The sequence below is a fragment of the Zerene cesonia genome, chromosome 25 (assembly GCF_012273895.1).
Source record: "Zerene cesonia ecotype Mississippi chromosome 25, Zerene_cesonia_1.1, whole genome shotgun sequence".
In the NCBI taxonomy this organism is placed as follows: domain Eukaryota; kingdom Metazoa; phylum Arthropoda; class Insecta; order Lepidoptera; family Pieridae; genus Zerene; species Zerene cesonia.
In genome coordinates, this window is record NC_052126.1 from 384560 (window position 1) to 403442 (window position 18883).

At 33.4% G+C, this 18883-nt stretch overlaps 3 protein-coding genes and 1 long non-coding RNA gene across 4 annotated transcripts; 1 reads left to right on the top strand and 3 right to left on the bottom strand.

Moving 5' to 3' along the window:
• On the top strand, nucleotides 1-1715 carry LOC119836564. Its single transcript, XR_005288105.1, has 2 exons — nucleotides 1-57; nucleotides 913-1715. It is a non-coding gene; the product is annotated as an uncharacterized LOC119836564 (long non-coding RNA).
• Nucleotides 1716-2335: 620 nt separating this feature from the next.
• Nucleotides 2336-8912, bottom strand: LOC119836789 (phytanoyl-CoA dioxygenase, peroxisomal-like). The gene is made up of 8 exons (XM_038362257.1): nucleotides 8512-8912; nucleotides 7551-7670; nucleotides 7099-7210; nucleotides 5709-5864; nucleotides 5160-5306; nucleotides 4243-4383; nucleotides 3092-3229; nucleotides 2336-2627 (listed from the first exon to the last, which is right to left on the bottom strand). The coding sequence occupies exons 1-8, from the start codon at nucleotides 8553-8555 to the stop codon at nucleotides 2574-2576; spliced, it is 912 nt and encodes a 303-aa protein (XP_038218185.1). The 5' UTR covers nucleotides 8556-8912; the 3' UTR covers nucleotides 2336-2573.
• A 1029-nt stretch (nucleotides 8913-9941) lies between these two features.
• On the bottom strand, nucleotides 9942-11260 carry LOC119836788 (serine protease inhibitor 77Ba-like). Its single transcript, XM_038362256.1, has one exon. The coding sequence runs from the start codon at nucleotides 11248-11250 to the stop codon at nucleotides 10048-10050; it is 1203 nt and encodes a 400-aa protein (XP_038218184.1). The 5' UTR covers nucleotides 11251-11260; the 3' UTR covers nucleotides 9942-10047.
• A 3952-nt stretch (nucleotides 11261-15212) lies between these two features.
• Nucleotides 15213-16702, bottom strand: LOC119836812 (serine protease inhibitor 77Ba-like). Its single transcript, XM_038362284.1, has one exon. The coding sequence runs from the start codon at nucleotides 16545-16547 to the stop codon at nucleotides 15351-15353; it is 1197 nt and encodes a 398-aa protein (XP_038218212.1). The 5' UTR covers nucleotides 16548-16702; the 3' UTR covers nucleotides 15213-15350.
• Nucleotides 16703-18883: the final 2181 nt, after the last annotated feature.

Here is an 18883-nt window from a genome sequence, read left to right on the forward strand (position 1 = left end):
GCTCCCCCGATGCTACACCAGACTTCTACTTCATGCCGTCCCAGCGGAAACACGAAGGTGAGGTTGTGAGGGTGTATGTGCAGCCAAGGGATTAGTTATATATCAATGGTGATGTCTTTTGATGCTGAGAGAGAGTGGATATTAAAAAATATCGATAGATTATGTTCAAGGTTATGTTTTAAGAAAGAAAACAACCATTGGTTTTTAAATTAATTTAAATAATGAAAATGGTAATTATTGCAGCTTATTATATGTGCCAATATTGTCGAATTATTAAATGTACCTACTAACAATTGAATTTTAGTTAAAAATTTATGTATATGTTTTCTATAATTATTAATTAACGTTGTATTTTCTCTAAAATGTATTTTAATATCAAAATATAAGTAGCGTTGCTTAGGTTTACAGCTTTAAAATAAATATAATTGTATATATTTAACTGTGCTCGCTTATAACATATTTGGTTGTATATAAGTGTTCGTATTAGCCGAGAGATGTCGCTGTTTTTAACACTACTTCTACAGGCTTACTATTATGCATTAAATTATTTTCGTGAAATTACAATTTTAAATTTAAGACTAAAGAATCATGACCATAAAAATCATTGAAATGTCATTATTTAATCCTATTTACAAAACATAATATTATTACACATTTAATGGTGTGGGTGGGTGACATGATTTTGTTTACTAACTTTTTAATGAATAGAAACATTTTTAACTACTATTTACATAAATATTTTAAATTCAATATCAATAATTTGAATGTACAATCATAAGCGATTTTTTACATTAACTTTTTTTTCAATCTCATACATACATTCGAAGGATATGTATCTTCTTTCGCCGTATCACCTCTTTTGTAAATAACGGTGAGGGCTGTCTGTGTCTAAATGATATTCTCTTTTTGCAGAATTCTGATGGCGTTCGCGGATTACTAACATAAGTTACCATTAAGCAACGTAGTTTCTTTCGATCGCACATTTTCCATACCAGTTCTAGTCTCTCGTCACAGTTTTAAATTAAGTTACGCCCCGAAACTACATTCGTCCGACTGCTCAGATGGCAAATGCTATAATTCGAATGTAGTTTCCATTATTATGTAAATAATGCTGTTTATTAAAGCAATATTACGCGTTTCATTTATTTTATTAACCTATATAAAATAAGTCTTCCAAAATCATAGATGGCGTTGTTGATAGATTTTGATTTTTGAAAGCAGCGCCATCTGTCGGTGCTGCGCGGCGCTTTATAAGTGGAGGCGGAATGCTCATGTTAAGGAATTTATATGTATGTAGTTTTAGTTATAATTGTTGATTTGTATAAATCGGAGTTTATTTGATAATTAATGGAATTGGTTGCCAGTATGTTCTAAAATGTTTTTATATTATTGTATAAAATTTAGCTCTTATCAGCTTTAAAATAAGAATGTATAAGAATTAACAAATCTGTACAAGGAATGACAACTTAAATAGAGTAATTTTATATATGAAAATCTAAGGTAATTATTTTTAATTTGTGTAAGCATTACAAACTTCTATTATTTTTGTATATATTGTAATGTTATATGTATACATAACACATTTCATTGACTTTACCCTAGATACATAAGAGAGTAATAATTTATATGACGTAACTCCATAGTTTTAACAGAGTATTAATAATACAGTACCAAACCTAAGATTAATGATGAATAAATATTATTTTGATAGAGAATATACTTTTCATTTATTATTTCCTCAAGTAATCATCATAACGATTCATCATCATCGTCAGCCCATAAATGTTCCCACTCCTGGGACACAGGTCTCCTATGAGGGTTCAGGACATAGTCCACCACGCTGGCCAAGTGGGGGTTGGCAGATATCACATGTCGTCGAATTTTTGGTTTTTGGACATGTCGGTTTCCTCAAGATGTTTTCCTTCATCATTTTGCATAACGTTATGATCATAATGATTAAAATTACCTAACTGTATGTAGTAACGTAAATAGCTTTTTATACTACACTTGCTCACTGAAACAAACCAACATATTGCTATGAACAAACTGTCTTTAAAATTTCTATTTTATAACATTTCGAAATAAACAGTTTTTAGGTGTATTTGGGTACGCCCACGCTATTTATTGAAACATTTATGGCAATGAACAGTTAATCAAATAAATATAGCAAAAAAAACATCTAACTAACATTATGACATGCGCGCGGCAGCCCCTAAAAATGCTCTGATCTGCTCTACACATAAAACTTACAAGCGCCAAACACGGCGCTTGTTTTATAAGATTTCATTCAGTTAGGTTTGAAAGTTCCTAGCTGGTTACTTCTTAAATGAAACAATTTTTAATTCGCGACTTTTATTACAAAATATACAAATCTATCACAGTCATTACAATAATTGGAGAGCACCAAAATCCCTTTAAATAAAAAAAAAATGAGTATAACAATATAATTTCAAATTTGTACATCACAAAATCCCATCACTTACATATAAGAATTAAAATTAACACCATTTCACCAAGTGAAATATTAAAAAAGGAAAAAAAAATAAAGCACTTTTTATTACAATTTCACTGAATTATAACGTAGATCTAACTCCCAAAACTTGCTTACTCTTGAACCGCCAAGTATCCTGAAAAAAATGAATACAATTTTACGAATGTAAAAAAAATGTGTCAACGCTTTATTTATCCTTTTATATAATTAAAATAATTATACTATGTATTAGAAAATAATTATTGCAAGATTTAAAAATTTAAAAAGATTTAGATATTTAAAAATCTTACAATAATTCTTTTCTACAAAGGTCACTGACGTCCCTGAGTCCCTGAGTGGTTTTTTTTTTTATGTGGTCCCGGAGGTACCACTCTAAAAATGAAACAAAAAAAAGTCAATTCAGAACCTTTTACATTTTGGAATGTAGGTTAAAAAATATTACTAATATTAACAAATCTTCAAAACGGTTCACGTAAATTTGAATTTAATCATATTCTAACGAAGCAAAATTACATTAACACTAAAATGCTATTGCATCTCAAAAAGCTTGCCATGTTTAGGACCTAAAAATGGTCCAAGGACCAATGGACCCAGCAATACCTGAAAGCTCAGCTCGAAGCCGCGCCTCCTGGCCTCAGCCTCCACCTCCTCAGCGACGGGCTGCTGCACGGAATCCTTCACATCTATATAGTAGCAAGAACTGTTCGCGTAGTGGGCGGTTATCGACTTGCGATATGTCTGGAAAAACATTTACATTTACAATTAAAATTTACACAAAAAAATGAAAAATGGTCCGGAGCTAAACTCTGCCTATGCGGGTATTAGGCAGTGTTTTATTATTATTATTAATTTATTTGTTATATTTATGACCTAGACGCTCGACCCAGCTCTGCGCGGATATTACGATTGCTGTTTTATCCCAAGGGAGTATTTAATCGGGATATAAAGAATGCTATCAACCATTTCATCAAAATCCGTTCAGTGGTTTCAGCGTGATTGACGGACAAAAATCTAAACAAAACAAATTTTCACATTTATTATATTACTGTGATGGTGTGATTTAATTTACAATATTTGTAAATGCATTTCAAGTAAAACATCTTATTATACATGTTTACTAATGGACGGCACCATACATTTTAAACGTAATTTCGACGACATATGGTGTTAAATCCAATGTTTGTGTTCTATACAATATGACCGATTCAGGGCCATAATGTGACGTCATAGGTGTTAATTCATACTAATAAATAACCTAAAGAGAAGCAATAACATTGATATGTTGAATTTAATGCAAGAGTCAAGTAAAAAAATATATAAATAATATAAATGGAATAAACCGTTATTAAAATGAAAATCGGATATTGAAGTAAATTTTGCAAATCAAATTGCAAACGAAGAGGTCATTGACTTTCCTATTCCTAGTTGGATCGCATTACACATTATTTTGATACTTATATAAATATAAATATACAACTACCCTTCGCCTATTGAACAAAAAAGGAAACTACCCTCAGTTATGGTTAATAACTATTTTTAACAAACTAAATCTCCTTCATTTGTCAGAAATAAAACAAATTTAAATGGATCCATACAATAGACACCAGCTTTCAAAATAAAACAGAATCATCAATGTGAATCGAGAGCGGACAGAGCAAAAACAGTCTGAGGTGACAGCCAATAAAAAAAATATAATCTAATTGATAGTCTGTATTTATAGACCCCTCTTTTTTGAAGTCGGAATACGTTACCTGGCTAACATTGGGCCCAGAGCCGTGCACGATCAGCGGATGGAAGAACACAGTGTCTCCTGGACTCATCTCCAAGTGGGTGTACTGGTTTGTGTCATACACGGACTCGTCCAGTATACCGTGGTACAGTTTATTAGCACCCTGAAATATTTAATATATGTATAAATAATAGACAATAAATAAATAGATAGAGAGTTCGTTTGTGAGTTTATAAATTGGGGCAAAAATTATTTTGAATTTGTTGATTAGGTAATGAAAAAGTAAGATAAATTCATGAAAGTATTGTCTTAATGATACTTGATAAGTGTTCAATAAAATCTATCTGTTTTAAGTGGATCAAAATGGTAACCAAAGAAGTTTGTTAAGCATGTACTAACATGCGTACAAACATACATCTATATATATAAAATTCTCGTGTCACAGTTTTCGTTGCCATACTCCTCCGAAACGGCTTGACCGATTCCTCTGAAATTTGGTAAGCACATTGGGTAGGTCTGAGAATCGGCCAACATCTATTTTTTATCCCGATATTCCTACGGGATACGGACTTACGCGGGTGAAACCGCGGGGCGCAGCTAGTAGCCAATAAAAGTGCGAACTATGCAGTAAAATGTGAAGAATTGCTATCGAAAACTATGGAAGTAAAAATTTACATAAATTGACGACAGGGATAGTTATTTTCCATCGATTTAAAATATATAAATTCATGCTTAATCCTGTTTCGTTTTACTTCATAATTTGCGGGAAGTTAATAAAATACTCAACCATATATTTTAGTATTAAATAGACTTTTTAAGGCGCGTATTTAAATCATTTCTTTACGTAGCAATAAATTGAGGTTCAGAAAACAAAGTATTCACTTAAACCAAACTACCCTCATTTAAACCGACATTTCCAAAACTCGTAGCACTTTTTACCTTGGTATGTCCATGAGGATACAGAATGTTGTTCTTATGCGAGCCAGGAATAACAAAAAGGCAGCCATTTTCTTTTGTCACGTGATCTACAGCCGTCCAGGATGCTATAATTTTGTCAGCAGGACGAAATGGAAAGTAGAATAGATCCTGAAATTTGAAATCAGTATAAGTTTAACTGTGGTAGTCGAGCACGTTTCGTCACAAATTGTGATAGCTCGTTCCGGGGAAGTAGCACACCCCCACAGAAGACAAACGAAGACGAACAAAAAATATCATTCAAATTAATTACAAACGGGTATAAAAAAAAGAATTTTCCACTTCTAGAAAATTCTCAAAGATCACATAATGAAATAAACTCATGACACTATAGTACTGTCACCGATCCTTAATAATATACAAAGTTTTGACTAAATTTGTCCATTTAAAGTGAGTAAGAATCGAAAGTAAAGGAGTCGGTTAGGAACACACTAACATAGGACATACAAACATACATAGCACAGCTAAAGTGTAATACGCAGTTAACCGTGTAGAAAATACATGTAAACCCACCTGATGCGGCGGATGGCGGCCACTCCCGGGCGGCTTATTGATGAACATGCTGTTCACCACGCGGATGTGGTCGCCGATGAACTGCGCCAGCACGTGCAGCAGCCGGGGGTGCTCCGTGTACGTCATGAACACGTCATCATAGTGCACCTCCTGGATCTACGGGGATCACATGTTGTCGTGTTGGGTTTATTCAAGCGGTGGTGAGAGGAGCTTTTTTTATGTCATATGCAACTGGGCTGGTGGTTCGCCTGATGGTAAGCGATCCCCGCCCATGGTCATTCTGTACCAAATTTCACCCAAATCGGTTGTTTGTTTTAAGCACGAAGAAGAAACACAGACAGACAGATAGACAGAGTTAGTTTCACATTTATAATGGTAGTCGGCTGAGGATGGTTATGAGGCTTTAATTCCTACCAGATATCTATCAGTTAATATGGTAGATAATCTTCAAAAAAATATGAAAATCTAAGGCAAACAGTATCAGATAGGCTCTCAAGAACAATATCAGCAAGCTGTGAAACCGGTCCCCCTATCTCGTATTCATTTGTGTATAAAAACACCATTAGCCACAATTGTTTATTGCATTATTTAATTCTTCATTATGCAAACAGTCAATGTTTTTATGTCGCAGGTATAATGCGAAAGTCGTCATATCACTACTGTGACATTATAATAAAACGGTAAATACACTTTATTTCTGGTTTTAGTGATTTATAATCTTGGATCGTTTCTAAATTGGATGGGTGGCTGGTTGATTATACAGTTGTTAAGTAGTTTCTATTATTTTTGCAGAAGTCACTAGTTTCTTGGTTCGGTTATCGGTGAGCATATAAAAAATTGGTATGTTTATATAAAGTATATTTAAAGTGGACAGGTGATTTGTAACAACAACTTATTACTAGTGATCTATATTTTCATTATCCTAATACGATTTAAAAACTCAATTCAGTTAAAGAACCAAACAACTGTAATTTTGTATGAAATAAAGCAACAAATTTATCACTTTGTGGCAAAAATGAAGGAGAGGTCATAGATCAAATGATAATCGCGTAAATAATATTGAAACAATGTTTTTCTAAAGTTCCAAGGCACAAACTTATAAATATTTAACATTCACCAAGACGAATATAAGATAATTTTTATTTGTGTAACTGAGTCATCCAATATACAAGTAGTTAAACGAAATGTTTATACATTGCCTGACAGAAATCACTGTTGTGCCACAAGGCCGCCTAATTGTGAAAATAAATAAAATAAATTAATATGTAAATAAGTAATCATATACATGTTTATAAAGGAGTTAATATTAAAAAATGTGAAAAAATTAAATCATTAAAAAAGGTTATTTTTCATAATATATATAAATATTAGTAAAAAATTAAAATATTACCTTATTAATAACCTGCTCCCCTTTCAATCCCTTTTTGGCTAAAACAGCCTCCTTCACTAATGTAGCATTCCCTCTATCTACCACTCCGTTACATATTTGTATGAAGCGACGTCTGAAATACATTTTATTATATTTTTTATATCATATTATATTGGTATTATTGTATATATGTATATATAACTTTTAAATCATTTTTCTTTTTTTATTTTATAGGAGGCAACAGTGCTGACATGTCTCCTGATGGTAAAGGGATCAACGTCCCGTATGCACCCCTAATGCCAGGGACATCGCGAGTATTTTCTATTTAACGCGAGCATTATATAATTCGAAATTAAATACTTTTTTTACGAATTTACATTTAAAATTTAAATGCTACTACTGCTGAACTAAGGTAGTATGAACATACACCTACTGTAACTATTAATTTTAAGAGACGCTTGCGTGACACTTACTTGTAATTATATAAAGTATCAAATTCAAATAATCCCTTGATAACCAAGAACCCATGGTCTTCATAAAACTTTTTCTGTTCTGCAGAAATTGTGTATTTGTCAGATGCATCAGCAGATACTCTGAAAATTTCAAAACTATGATATATATAATTGGTTACAGCCATGGAGCCTATAATGTAAGTAATACATTGTAAAGTCTATTTATTTAAAAAATGTTGTGTTAGGTAAACCACTTTTAACTCAAGAATGGCAGAAAGTTTTTTAGTGATGTTTGGTTTGCTGGATTTGTTAGCACTTGGATTAGGATAATAATCACAAGAAATAAAAATAAAAATAGCGAGTTTTAAACACAAAACAAGTTAATAATGAAAAAATCCAACAAAGTACTCCAAAAAACTTCAGCACTCTTTGGTTTAATTATAAAATATTTTAAGTATATGTATATATCATTATTCATACACTTTTTTCATATTGTGATATGATCAATAATCACACTTGGATAATTTTTTTACATTTTTTTTGTAATATTTCATTTATGGAGGTGGGTGTTGTAACCGTGTTGTAGCTAATATAAGCTTTTATGAGTGTCATTGTTAATAAGGTGTAAGTGTCCTATGTTATTTAGTTCCAAAAAACAACATTGAATTTCATTTGGATCATTTTATTCAACAAATGTATTAAAAGTTGCTATAATAAGTACTGGAACTCAATGTTTATGTGAATGTAGATGTATTTCTTTAATGAAAAAATTTGATAAGCTTCCTTCAAGTATACAAGGCCTATTTTTAGGTATGATATAAAGAAATTATTCAAGTTAAGTATACAATAATTATCGCAAATATAATAATTAAAGTGAAGTTATAAGTTACATGGTCACATGACTTTCAACCCAGTAATGAAAATCTTCTAAATCTTAAATGTGTTTTAAGTTTTTTTTATTAATAGACGATGGGCTACTTACGGGTTTGTAACAGCCTTAATTTGAGGAGTCAAGGAAATTTCCATTTTTATAGAGTAAATTTTTTCTTGAGCTAGAAACGAGATTCACTTTCAATTGGTAGCACTAGTTGCGTTACTACATAATAAATCCATTATCCTTATGAAGATAATGTGTTTTTATTTGCTATTTTTCTGAACTGATGATTACCGTTTCTGAACGATAAATGGCGAGATCGTACGTAATTATCCGTATTGACTTTTTTGTGTTTCACATTGAAATACAATCAGTTATTTTAATACAAATAATAAATTCACTGTAAAACATTAATCATATAATATATATCGTATTTTATTCGAAATTAAAAGTTTCTAATACCACAGCTGATTCTATTATCATTTACAAAGTATTGGAAATATCGACTGTCGCCTGTCATTGTCAATGTCATTACGAATTACAGAGTAGCGTAGAGTAAGTAATATACTATTTTGTAGTTCGCTTGTTTTTCACATAACGTATGATAAATCTAAGAAAAAATAAATATGGAAAGGCCCTGAGTAATGTGATTTTTTTTTCATATAGTTATAACTTGGAATTATAATCATTGTAAACTTGGAATTTTTATTTATTGTTGATTTTTACATAAGTAATATCCACTATCAGTCATAGATTAATTACTAATTTACTTGGTTTAGGGGTTATTGTTGTTAATACAAATACAAAAGTTATTAGTCAGTAGTACGAAATCTGACATCTGCCAACCCGCATTTGGCCAGCGTGGTGGATTATGGCCTGAACCCTCATAGGAGGCCTGTGTCCCAGCAGTGGGAACATATATAGGCTGATGATGATGAGTGCGAATAAGGATTATTAGGTTCTATCCTTGATATAATAATATAAAGTTGGGAGGTAGACATTAAAGGTGTTATGAATTTACCAGCCTATTACTAGTATAGTATTATGTTAGCAGTGCTATTTCTTTCATATTTCAAGTTATTTTAACGTGGTTTCATATATATGAAATTTTCTGTCATGAAAAGTTGAAGTGAAATTTAATCACATTCTCATAATTTTTTTGTGTTAATTAAACCAAATGTTTCTTGTACCAACGCACAATTGTTACTTCCAGCCCGACCTTAAAAGTCTGAATAATTTGAGATTGTCCTCATTTGTGCAAAAATTTAAAAGGATTTTGTAATGAAACTACGAGAGTGTTTAAAAATCCACCGACATTAAAGTCAACTTCTTACCACTCAAGGCAACGACGCATTTTAATTGCAGGCAGACGTATTCCTTAAATGAATGCCATCTGCAATCTAATTGACTATCAACATTATCAATCAATGGACATATTATGATGTAAAAACAAATTATTAAAACGATAAAAAAACGTAGAATGCCAATAAACAAACTGATAAAGTAATAGTTATTTAATACAATATGACGTTATAACAAATATTACAATATAAAATTATAAAACAGTGGCTTTACAAATCTGTTGAACAGAGGTATTTAATACGATATTATATACATTTGGTCTGTTCTGGATATATAAACGCTCTAGTATTCACTAGGTTTCGAGTAGGCACCAGCGAACAAAGGCACCTCGTATACTTTGTCCACAATCATGAACAAAAATGGCTTGTTCGCTGTATACTTTATGGGGAAACTCCTCGAAACTAATTCTGCAGCAGTAGCCGCACTAGCTGTAGTGCCTTCTTCAGTAACTTCTATACTAGCTTTCTGGAAGAATTCAGAAACGGATAGGTTATCATCGGATAAATAAGGAAAGCGCGCTTGCTCACTGACAAACATCGACTCTAAGCCCATGTCTCTTAACAATTCGCGCATGTTATTCAAGTCGGACACAATCTTGAATCGTGGTATCTGCACCATCACACTTTCTTTCTCATCGAATTGTTTGAATATTGTCGTTAAAGTGATCAGCTTAAGTTTTTCAATAACGTTGTACACCGGAACGTCGGGGTAGGGAACGAAAAACAGGGCAGAGTATCTTCCGCTATTTCCGTACGGCAACTCAAGAACATTGGCATCGATTTGATCAATTGACTTCTCATGGAACATGCCGTTAACGAACATTAAATTAACGTCTCCAATTTGAACCCCCCTTTCATTGTAAAACGGGCTTGTTTCTGTTTCCTCTGCTACGAATGGCGTTTCCCAAGTACCTTTGAAGAATAGAGCGTCAATCATTACTAGGTAAACATCCTCCAAATCGCTTGGGTTTACCATATCTTCAACTGCGTTGTGTGTTGCCCGGCTTACGTAATTGTTTATCATAGCTGCTGCGGCATCAGCGTACCCAAGCGAAATAACTTCAATGTCACTAATCCCGGTGCTCGCTATCCTGTTTTTAAAGGCATCGTTAATCGACAATTCTTCGTCCGCAAACATTACCGCACTTCTCTCCACTGTGACGTGGGGGTCTGAATTGGAGTTGATCTTGCTGACAATCTCCAAGTATAAGTTGTTGAAACATTTGTGATAATGTAGTTTGAGTACATGTTTTAATTCAGCAAGCGTGTTGTCAGCGGCTCCTAGAGACAAACAGGATAAAAGCGTCCACGGCGATAGCGTTGAAGCTACAAAATGGTTCTCCTTTTCTTGAGCTATTCTTGTCAATAGTTCGATTGAAAAGTCGTAAATTGCTCGTCTTAACTGGGGCTCAGCTTTCTTCATTACACATTGTGAGAGTACACAGGGAACTACACACAGAATAAGGAATACTTTTAGATCCATCATGTGAGTATTACGAACGGGTTGCAGCGACTGATGTGGATGAAATAATTGTATGTCTTATCGCAGTGACCCATGCGGTGATAAAAGGTTACTTTGGGTTTATTTTGGAAAGACGTTAATTATTATTATCAATACGTATTATATGTTATTTATCAGATTAATTCCGAAAAACGAGCCTGTGGAATTTCCGAATAATTGAGGTTACGCGCAGGAGGGACGCCTGACGTATGCAATATTATAGTGGGAGTCGAGCACGCTTCACGGCACGGGATACTTACAGAAAACGGCGAGAAATAGTGGCATGCCACTGTGTTTCATACGGCGAGAAGGGGAGCCTAATTTCTTATCCTCACCCGTCCCAGTCCATTCCTTTTTTTCAGTCGTCAATCCTTTCCCTTACCCCTTAAAAGCGGGCAGCACATTCGCAGAGGTAGTTCCTCTGCGATAGGCCTTCTAACTTTCGAATCGTCATTTTATACAGTTTTAACATTTACCGGTGGGGTTCGGAAAGCAGTTTCCACAGAGAAGAGCCGGCAAGAAACTCTGTAGTTGCTCTTTTAAAATAAAATCAATTTTACGTTTTAGTTCTACATATTATGTAACATTTACATAACAATGATGCCAATGAACTAACCTGTGGTTCTTAAAGCGACAACATTCCATGGATTATCATCTTCCATATATTAATGCTATAGTAGGCTCTCTGAACTAATACATTTTCAATAAAGTTATTGAATTTAACACTACTAAACGATTTAATACTGAAGTACGTAATAATAAATGAATTTATACTTTACTTAGCCGGAAAACAGGCATTTCAATTTGATGTATATAATACTAGCTGCACCCGGCAAACGCTGTTCTGCCTTACTCTTATCATTTAGGGGTGTGAAAAATAGATGTTAGCCGATTCTCAGACCTACCCAATATGCTTACCAAATTTCAGAGGAATCGGTCAAGCCGTTTCGGAGGAGTATAGAGACTAACATTGTGACACGAGAATTTTATATATAAGATAATATTCGTATTATTTTTGTTCCTCGTGTCATAACAATGCCTATCTCCTACTTTTGTATGTAAGTCGATGTTATTGTGTACGTGTAAAATATTATTAAATTTGCTCTGTTACAGTGTGTGCGTTATATGGTGTTGTCAGTTTACAAACGCTCGCAGTTATATTATGTACTAGCTGTGCCGCTTAGTACATCCTACTAATATTATAAATGCGAAAGTTTGTAAGGATGTGTGTGTGTTTGTTACTCTTTCACGCAAAAACTACTGAACTGATTGCAATGAAATTTGGGACGTAGACAGCTGGACAACTGGAATAACATATAGGCAACTTCTTATCTCGATATTCCTACGGGATACGGACTTACGCGGGTGAAACCACGGGCGCAGCTAGTGATGTTATATAGCTAAAGCCTTTATCAATAAAGGGGCTAACTAAAACTTAAAGAAAATTCAAACTGGACCTGTAGTTCCTATGATTAGCGCCTTGAACCAAACAAACCAACCTCAGCTTAATAATATTATAACAGAGATTATATCGAGTATATTACCTTTCTACACTTCCATCAAGTTGCGAGTCGAAGTTGAAGGCCGAGATAGCCTTTGGGAGGAGTATTTCTGTGTATTTTTTTTTAAATAAACCGAACTAAACCTACTTCATCATATTCAATCTTTCAACCAATCAGCGCGCGATGTGCGTTCCATCGAAATTCGAATGCCATTTTACAATATAACGGTTTCACTTCGACAGATTATAATCCATCGATATACAGTGCGATGAATTAAAAGCAGTATTATAAGTACGTATTATAATACTATGAAACTGTATTATCTCACGAGATAGATAATAATTAAATAGTGTTTACAATTTAGGGTGACTTAATAATAGGAACTAGTATAGGATTATGTTATCTGTAATATTATAACATGCAATAACGTTCATATTGAAATCAAGGTCGAAATTCGATCGGCAGATTTTTATCATATTATAAATATAGTTTACAAAATATAGACAAGAATAAAACTGATGATTATATAATATTATTCAATTACCATTTTACTTTTCAACCTGTTAGGTGATAACGAATTGATGTCATCGATATTTTTACAATTATTTGTTATTTTATACTTATTATGTTATGAGTTTCGCAAAGTAGGTCTTATAATCTATACATATAACAAAACAGTGCATAGCTGTGTCTGTACATTTCATATGTGTATATAAAAATTTGGAGGGGGATTAAAAACAGTAAAAGAGCACGAATACATAAATAATGTATCTGTTTGACTGTATGTTTGTTTGTCTGTTTGACTTTTTGTTTTTTCACGCATCTACTGAACAGTTGTAGCAGTGATAGCGCAGTGGTTAGGAGAGAGGAGGTTAAAGTCGATAAGACGGGAGTTCGAGACCAGGCGAGCGTGCAGGCAACAAATTCATTTTTCAATTTCTCTGCGCATGTGGATAACATCAACCGCAACAAACCACCTAAACTACAATAGATATAGAAATTGTTACACGTGAGGAGCATTTTCTGCTGAGAGCATAAATTTGAAGTCTCAGCAAAATTTGTTTAGTCCGATTTCTGCTGACTTATCAAAAAAGATTTGGAACTTCTGATGTGAAACTCCAAGAGTCCAGCTACACTATAACGTAAATAGAAATGGTGTCTTAGCAAAAATTGTTTAATCTGATGGGAATCGAGATCTGGATCATTTTATTTTTTTATGACATATTCGCAATGGTGGGTCACTGATTGCGCTACCACCGCCCATGAACATTTGGAGGCGAAAGTTCTGCAATTGATCTTACGCTTCTAAAAATGGATTGTCGACTTCTAACTAGAAAGGGATTAAGAAAGATTAACGAGAGGAATTAAGGAAAGGACTTGGAAGGGTAAGGAAAAGGATATGGGCCTCTGGCTTCCCCACTCACCAAACGAAACACAGCAGTATGCTATTTCACGCTGGTCTACTGTGGAAGGGTGGTACTTCAACAGTGCGAGCTGGCCTGATCGTGCCGAAGTGTGCTCGACTACCACATACGAAATTTTATGTTGAAATCAAAGACATATGCGGAAATTCGGGAAAAAAGTAATATTATTTAATCTAATATTTTTGGAAGCCGTCCGAAGTTCACCCAAACAAAGTTGCGGACACCATCTAGTGTTCAAATATTTAATGATAACTCTAGTCAAATTAATGTACCAAATTATAGACATGTTTTTTTGTTATTTTCAATGTAGAGATACAGATATTTAAATTTTACAGAGGTTCAGTTACAAGCAAAAAAAAAACGACAAAAAATATCGCACTTGATTGAATTCGATTCCGGAGTATAGCAAAAAATATTAGTCAGGCGTGACATTGGCATTAGCTCACTGGGAATGTTTTTATGTCTTAGCTGACAACTGAGCTGATAGATCTACGCGTCCTGTCTCTTAGTTTTGTCTAATGCGTTGCCCGTCTTTAAAGGGTAATGAATATATAGCAACAAACACACACACACACATCCTTACAAACTTTCGCATTTATAATATGAGTAGGATAGTAGGATAGGATTGCGGTGTTTGAGAATTGTAATAATAATTGACGGTAGCAATCCTCGACAAAAATCATTTAATGCATTTCTCTCTCTCTCATACAAAAACTTTGAAACTTCTTTACTGCTTGGTTTTACGAAACCAAGATTAAAATATATATTATATTATCTTCAATGCTTTTAATTTAATCGACTCATTAAATATAATTCACACTTTTTGTTATAAAGTAGAAAAAGCAGGGTCAAGGAAGCTTTTGGATCAATGATCAAACATGTTACATGACTTGAATCTTTTGAATTACGAATTTACGAGTACATTTCATTCGTCTTGCATAATTTTGCGTTGATTTAAATACAATGCAATTCTTAAGGCTTTGTTCTTAATTATAAAATTATTTTTAAACAAACAGACAGCTTATATAAAAATACGTATATTTTTTTACATACCTTCGTGATCCTAAAGTATGACTAGGCGTTTATTTTGTCAGTGAGACAAACTAAAACATTGTACTCGCTCGTAAATGAAACAATGTAAAACTTACTTATTTAATTATTAATAAATAGATGGGTTACTATAGATACCAGCAAAGAGTATTATTTCAGTTTTCCAATCGACTATCAAGAATGCAAATGGGCGATTTGCAACAAATTCGACGTCACTGGCACCTTTCGACGTCAAATACTCCGCGATTATAGCCCTTGCACCCATTTCCGTGATCTCGACATCCACAGCCTGAGACATTGACGAAACATGAATCTTTGAATTTGTTATGCCAGTTAAGTTGGCGAGATCAGGGTAAAATATCCTTTTAACACCCATGTCGTATACTAATTCTGGAATATTCTTCTCAGCCGTGCTTATTTTTATGCGGGGTATCTTGACAGTAATCAGTCTCGGGCCCACTCTTTTTAGTAAACTTGATATTGTACTCAAACGTATTTCTTTCATTTTGTAATATATATCTCGTATCGAGCCTTTTTTGGGCAGGAACACAAGCATTGATAACATATGCGGCTTGAAAGGTATTTCCAAAACTTTAGCTTGTATGAATGGTACATCGGTTAGTTTATAATAACCGACGCTTTTCATCATTTCTACTTCTCCGATAGCGTTTCCTATCTCCGAATAGAATGTCTGTCTCGACGTATAAGCAGGATTGAAGGGCCAAAGCCAATCGCTCTTGAAGTATGCTGTATCAGCCATCACAAATATTGTGTATTCGAAATCTTCTTCATCAATCAAATCCTTTATAATTCCGTCCATATTAGCTTGTACAACTTCATTAACTTTGTCGGTCGCTTCTTCCACCTCTTTAAAGTTCAACATCAATATTTTTGTATCTTTATTCTTTAGAGTTTCATTAACGAACGACTGTTTGATGTCCAGAAGATGGTTGATCGCTATAACGTTGCTTCTCTTCGTTACATATTTCAGCTCTTTGTACATCCTATTTATGATTTGTCTATATTTTCTTTGGTAGCATCGGTTTCTGTGATATCTTGTTATTTTCAATATTTCTTTTTGTGTGGATCCTCGCGCCCCTCTGGCTAGAGTTATTAGTTGGATCCATGTTGATATGGGTGAGAAAACGAAGTGTGCGTCAGTATCTTGCGAGACGCGGTCCAATAATTGCACGGCGAAATCGTAGGTACCACGTTTGTGTACGTTCAACACTTCATTGTAACTACAGAACTTTTTCGCGAACACCGTCGCTAGTGACACGATTAAAATCACTGCTCGTAAATTCATCGTAATAGCAGGTCTAAACGCGACACGATTCGTACATAACTGCTAACTCGAATAAAGCACTACGTTAGTGAACTGTTCAGTTTAAAAACGAATGTAAGTTTGACACAGCTACGCTATATAATGACGTTGTACGGACAACACTGCATCGCTTTATACAATGTGATAAACTGAGGTCATAACGTTTTATTTATACCTATGCTAGTCTCAATGGCCCAAATGTTTTAATTGATAAAAAACATTCAGGATCAGGATTTTCCGAATGTTTTATTGGATACAAATTGCGATCATTATTTTTTGATTTCATTCATCTCTAGATTGAACGTACTTAAAAACCATAAAGTTGGTACACAATTTTTTGTGATTTTTTTTATTGTTTTTCGGTATTTTAATTTAATAATTACTAGTGTATATGTATCTGTCTGTATGCCTGTATCTGTTATTCACTACAAGTGAACAATGTTTTTCTGCGATAAATAGAAAGATCATTTATTACGTCTTAAAAATGGATTGACCTGTACCAAAAATGCGTGACAAGGGCGTGTGGCTTTACATAGTAAATCTCTTATCATTTTTACGTGCTTGCTATATCAAAATGTTCATAAAATATTATAATGAGAAGAAATGGTATTTTATTAATATACATTTATATAAGTTTTTGTTTTCCTGTTCTATACATTGCCCAGCAGTGGGAACATATATGGACTGATGACGACGATGACGACGATACATTTATTTCATTATCAAGTGATGGAGGTAAATATGAGTTAAAATCATTTAACTAGCCATTACTAATATATTTTTTTCAAATTTTAACAGTCAAATTAACTTTTTCACATATTTAATCCCTAACCTGTACTACATAGAACAAAGATACTCCTGGGACTACCTATTAAATACTATAAACAAGCTCTCACGATGATAATGAAGGATTGAATGTTTGGTATCCTCACAAGCTTCCATCAGAGTAATACTACAAAAATAATGGCTGAGAAATCTAACTCCCTGCCACTTGATTGTCGTTTTTTATCGATTCATTCTATCAATAAAATTGGCAGCAAATCCATTAGGAGATGATCATATGACCGCCTATTTGCAGAGGCAAGTGGCAGACTATAAGTTAATGACCGTACTTAATCGCGGTCATTAACTTTGTACTGCTTATACCTATAAATTATCGGTTTAGAACTTAAATTTTTGAAATTATTGCAATTAATAGCTGTCGACCAATAAGAGAGTACCTAAGCAGTAGATATTTAAAAATATATATAATCTTCTAGAAAGTAGAAGGCAGCTTTTGACAGGACAACAAACGCATGTATTAAATTATTATATATTAGCTGTTCGCCCCGGCTTCGCTCTTGGTACATTTCCGGGGTAAAAACTATTCTACAGCACTCGGGAATAGTGTAGCTTTCTTTTGGTGAAAGAAATTTCAAAATCGGACCAGTAGGTTCGGGTACAAACAAACAAAAGACCTTTTCCTCCTTATTATATAAGTATAGATTTAATTTTAATTGCATATAATTTTAGCATTTAAACTCATCGGTATATAACAAACATAGGTTTCGAAGTAGTTCAGTTGACCTTAGCATTGCGATTTTAGCATAGCAATTGCCAATTAGTATGCATTTGTTATAATCTCAATTACTGTGTTGGATCTTACAACTTATCTATAAATAGATATTATGTAAGATTTCAAAACTCATTTGTGAAGAAATACTTATCGTGATTTGATGGGATCACAAAAAATACGTGATACGTAGCGGATTAGCGTTAAAAGTTCCGTAGATTCTCTTGAACTGTTATTTATTTTGGTTTACATCATTATGAGCATAGTGATATACGTTATTACTCCGTGTGTTCAAGACTGAGGGTACTACTATCCAACTAAAAAATAGTATAATATCATAGATAACATAATACGATAGTAGTCAATACTACTGTCGTATTATGTCAATACATGTTAGCGCCTTATAGACCAGGGCCGAAGCCTTTAAAAATGGTAAAAAATGAAAAAAAAATTACAGTAGGATGAAACCCATTAGAAAAGGTGGGAAATATGATCAAAATGAAAGGAAAAATAAATTACAGACGATCCGAGTTCGGGAAGTGGGAGGGGGTGATTTTAAAGGGTAAAAAATGTTTTATCTTGATTTCCGGCAAAACTACAAGTCCTATGGAAAAAAGTTAAATGGCAAAGTTGTAGGTATAAAAAAGATCTATAACTTATGTTTTTGCAATTTTTTCACATAACCTCAAAATTTAGGTGAAAAATTCATTTTTCAAAAAAATTTTTTTTTTCTACGAAGTTTGTTGAAAACTTACCTTATTATGTC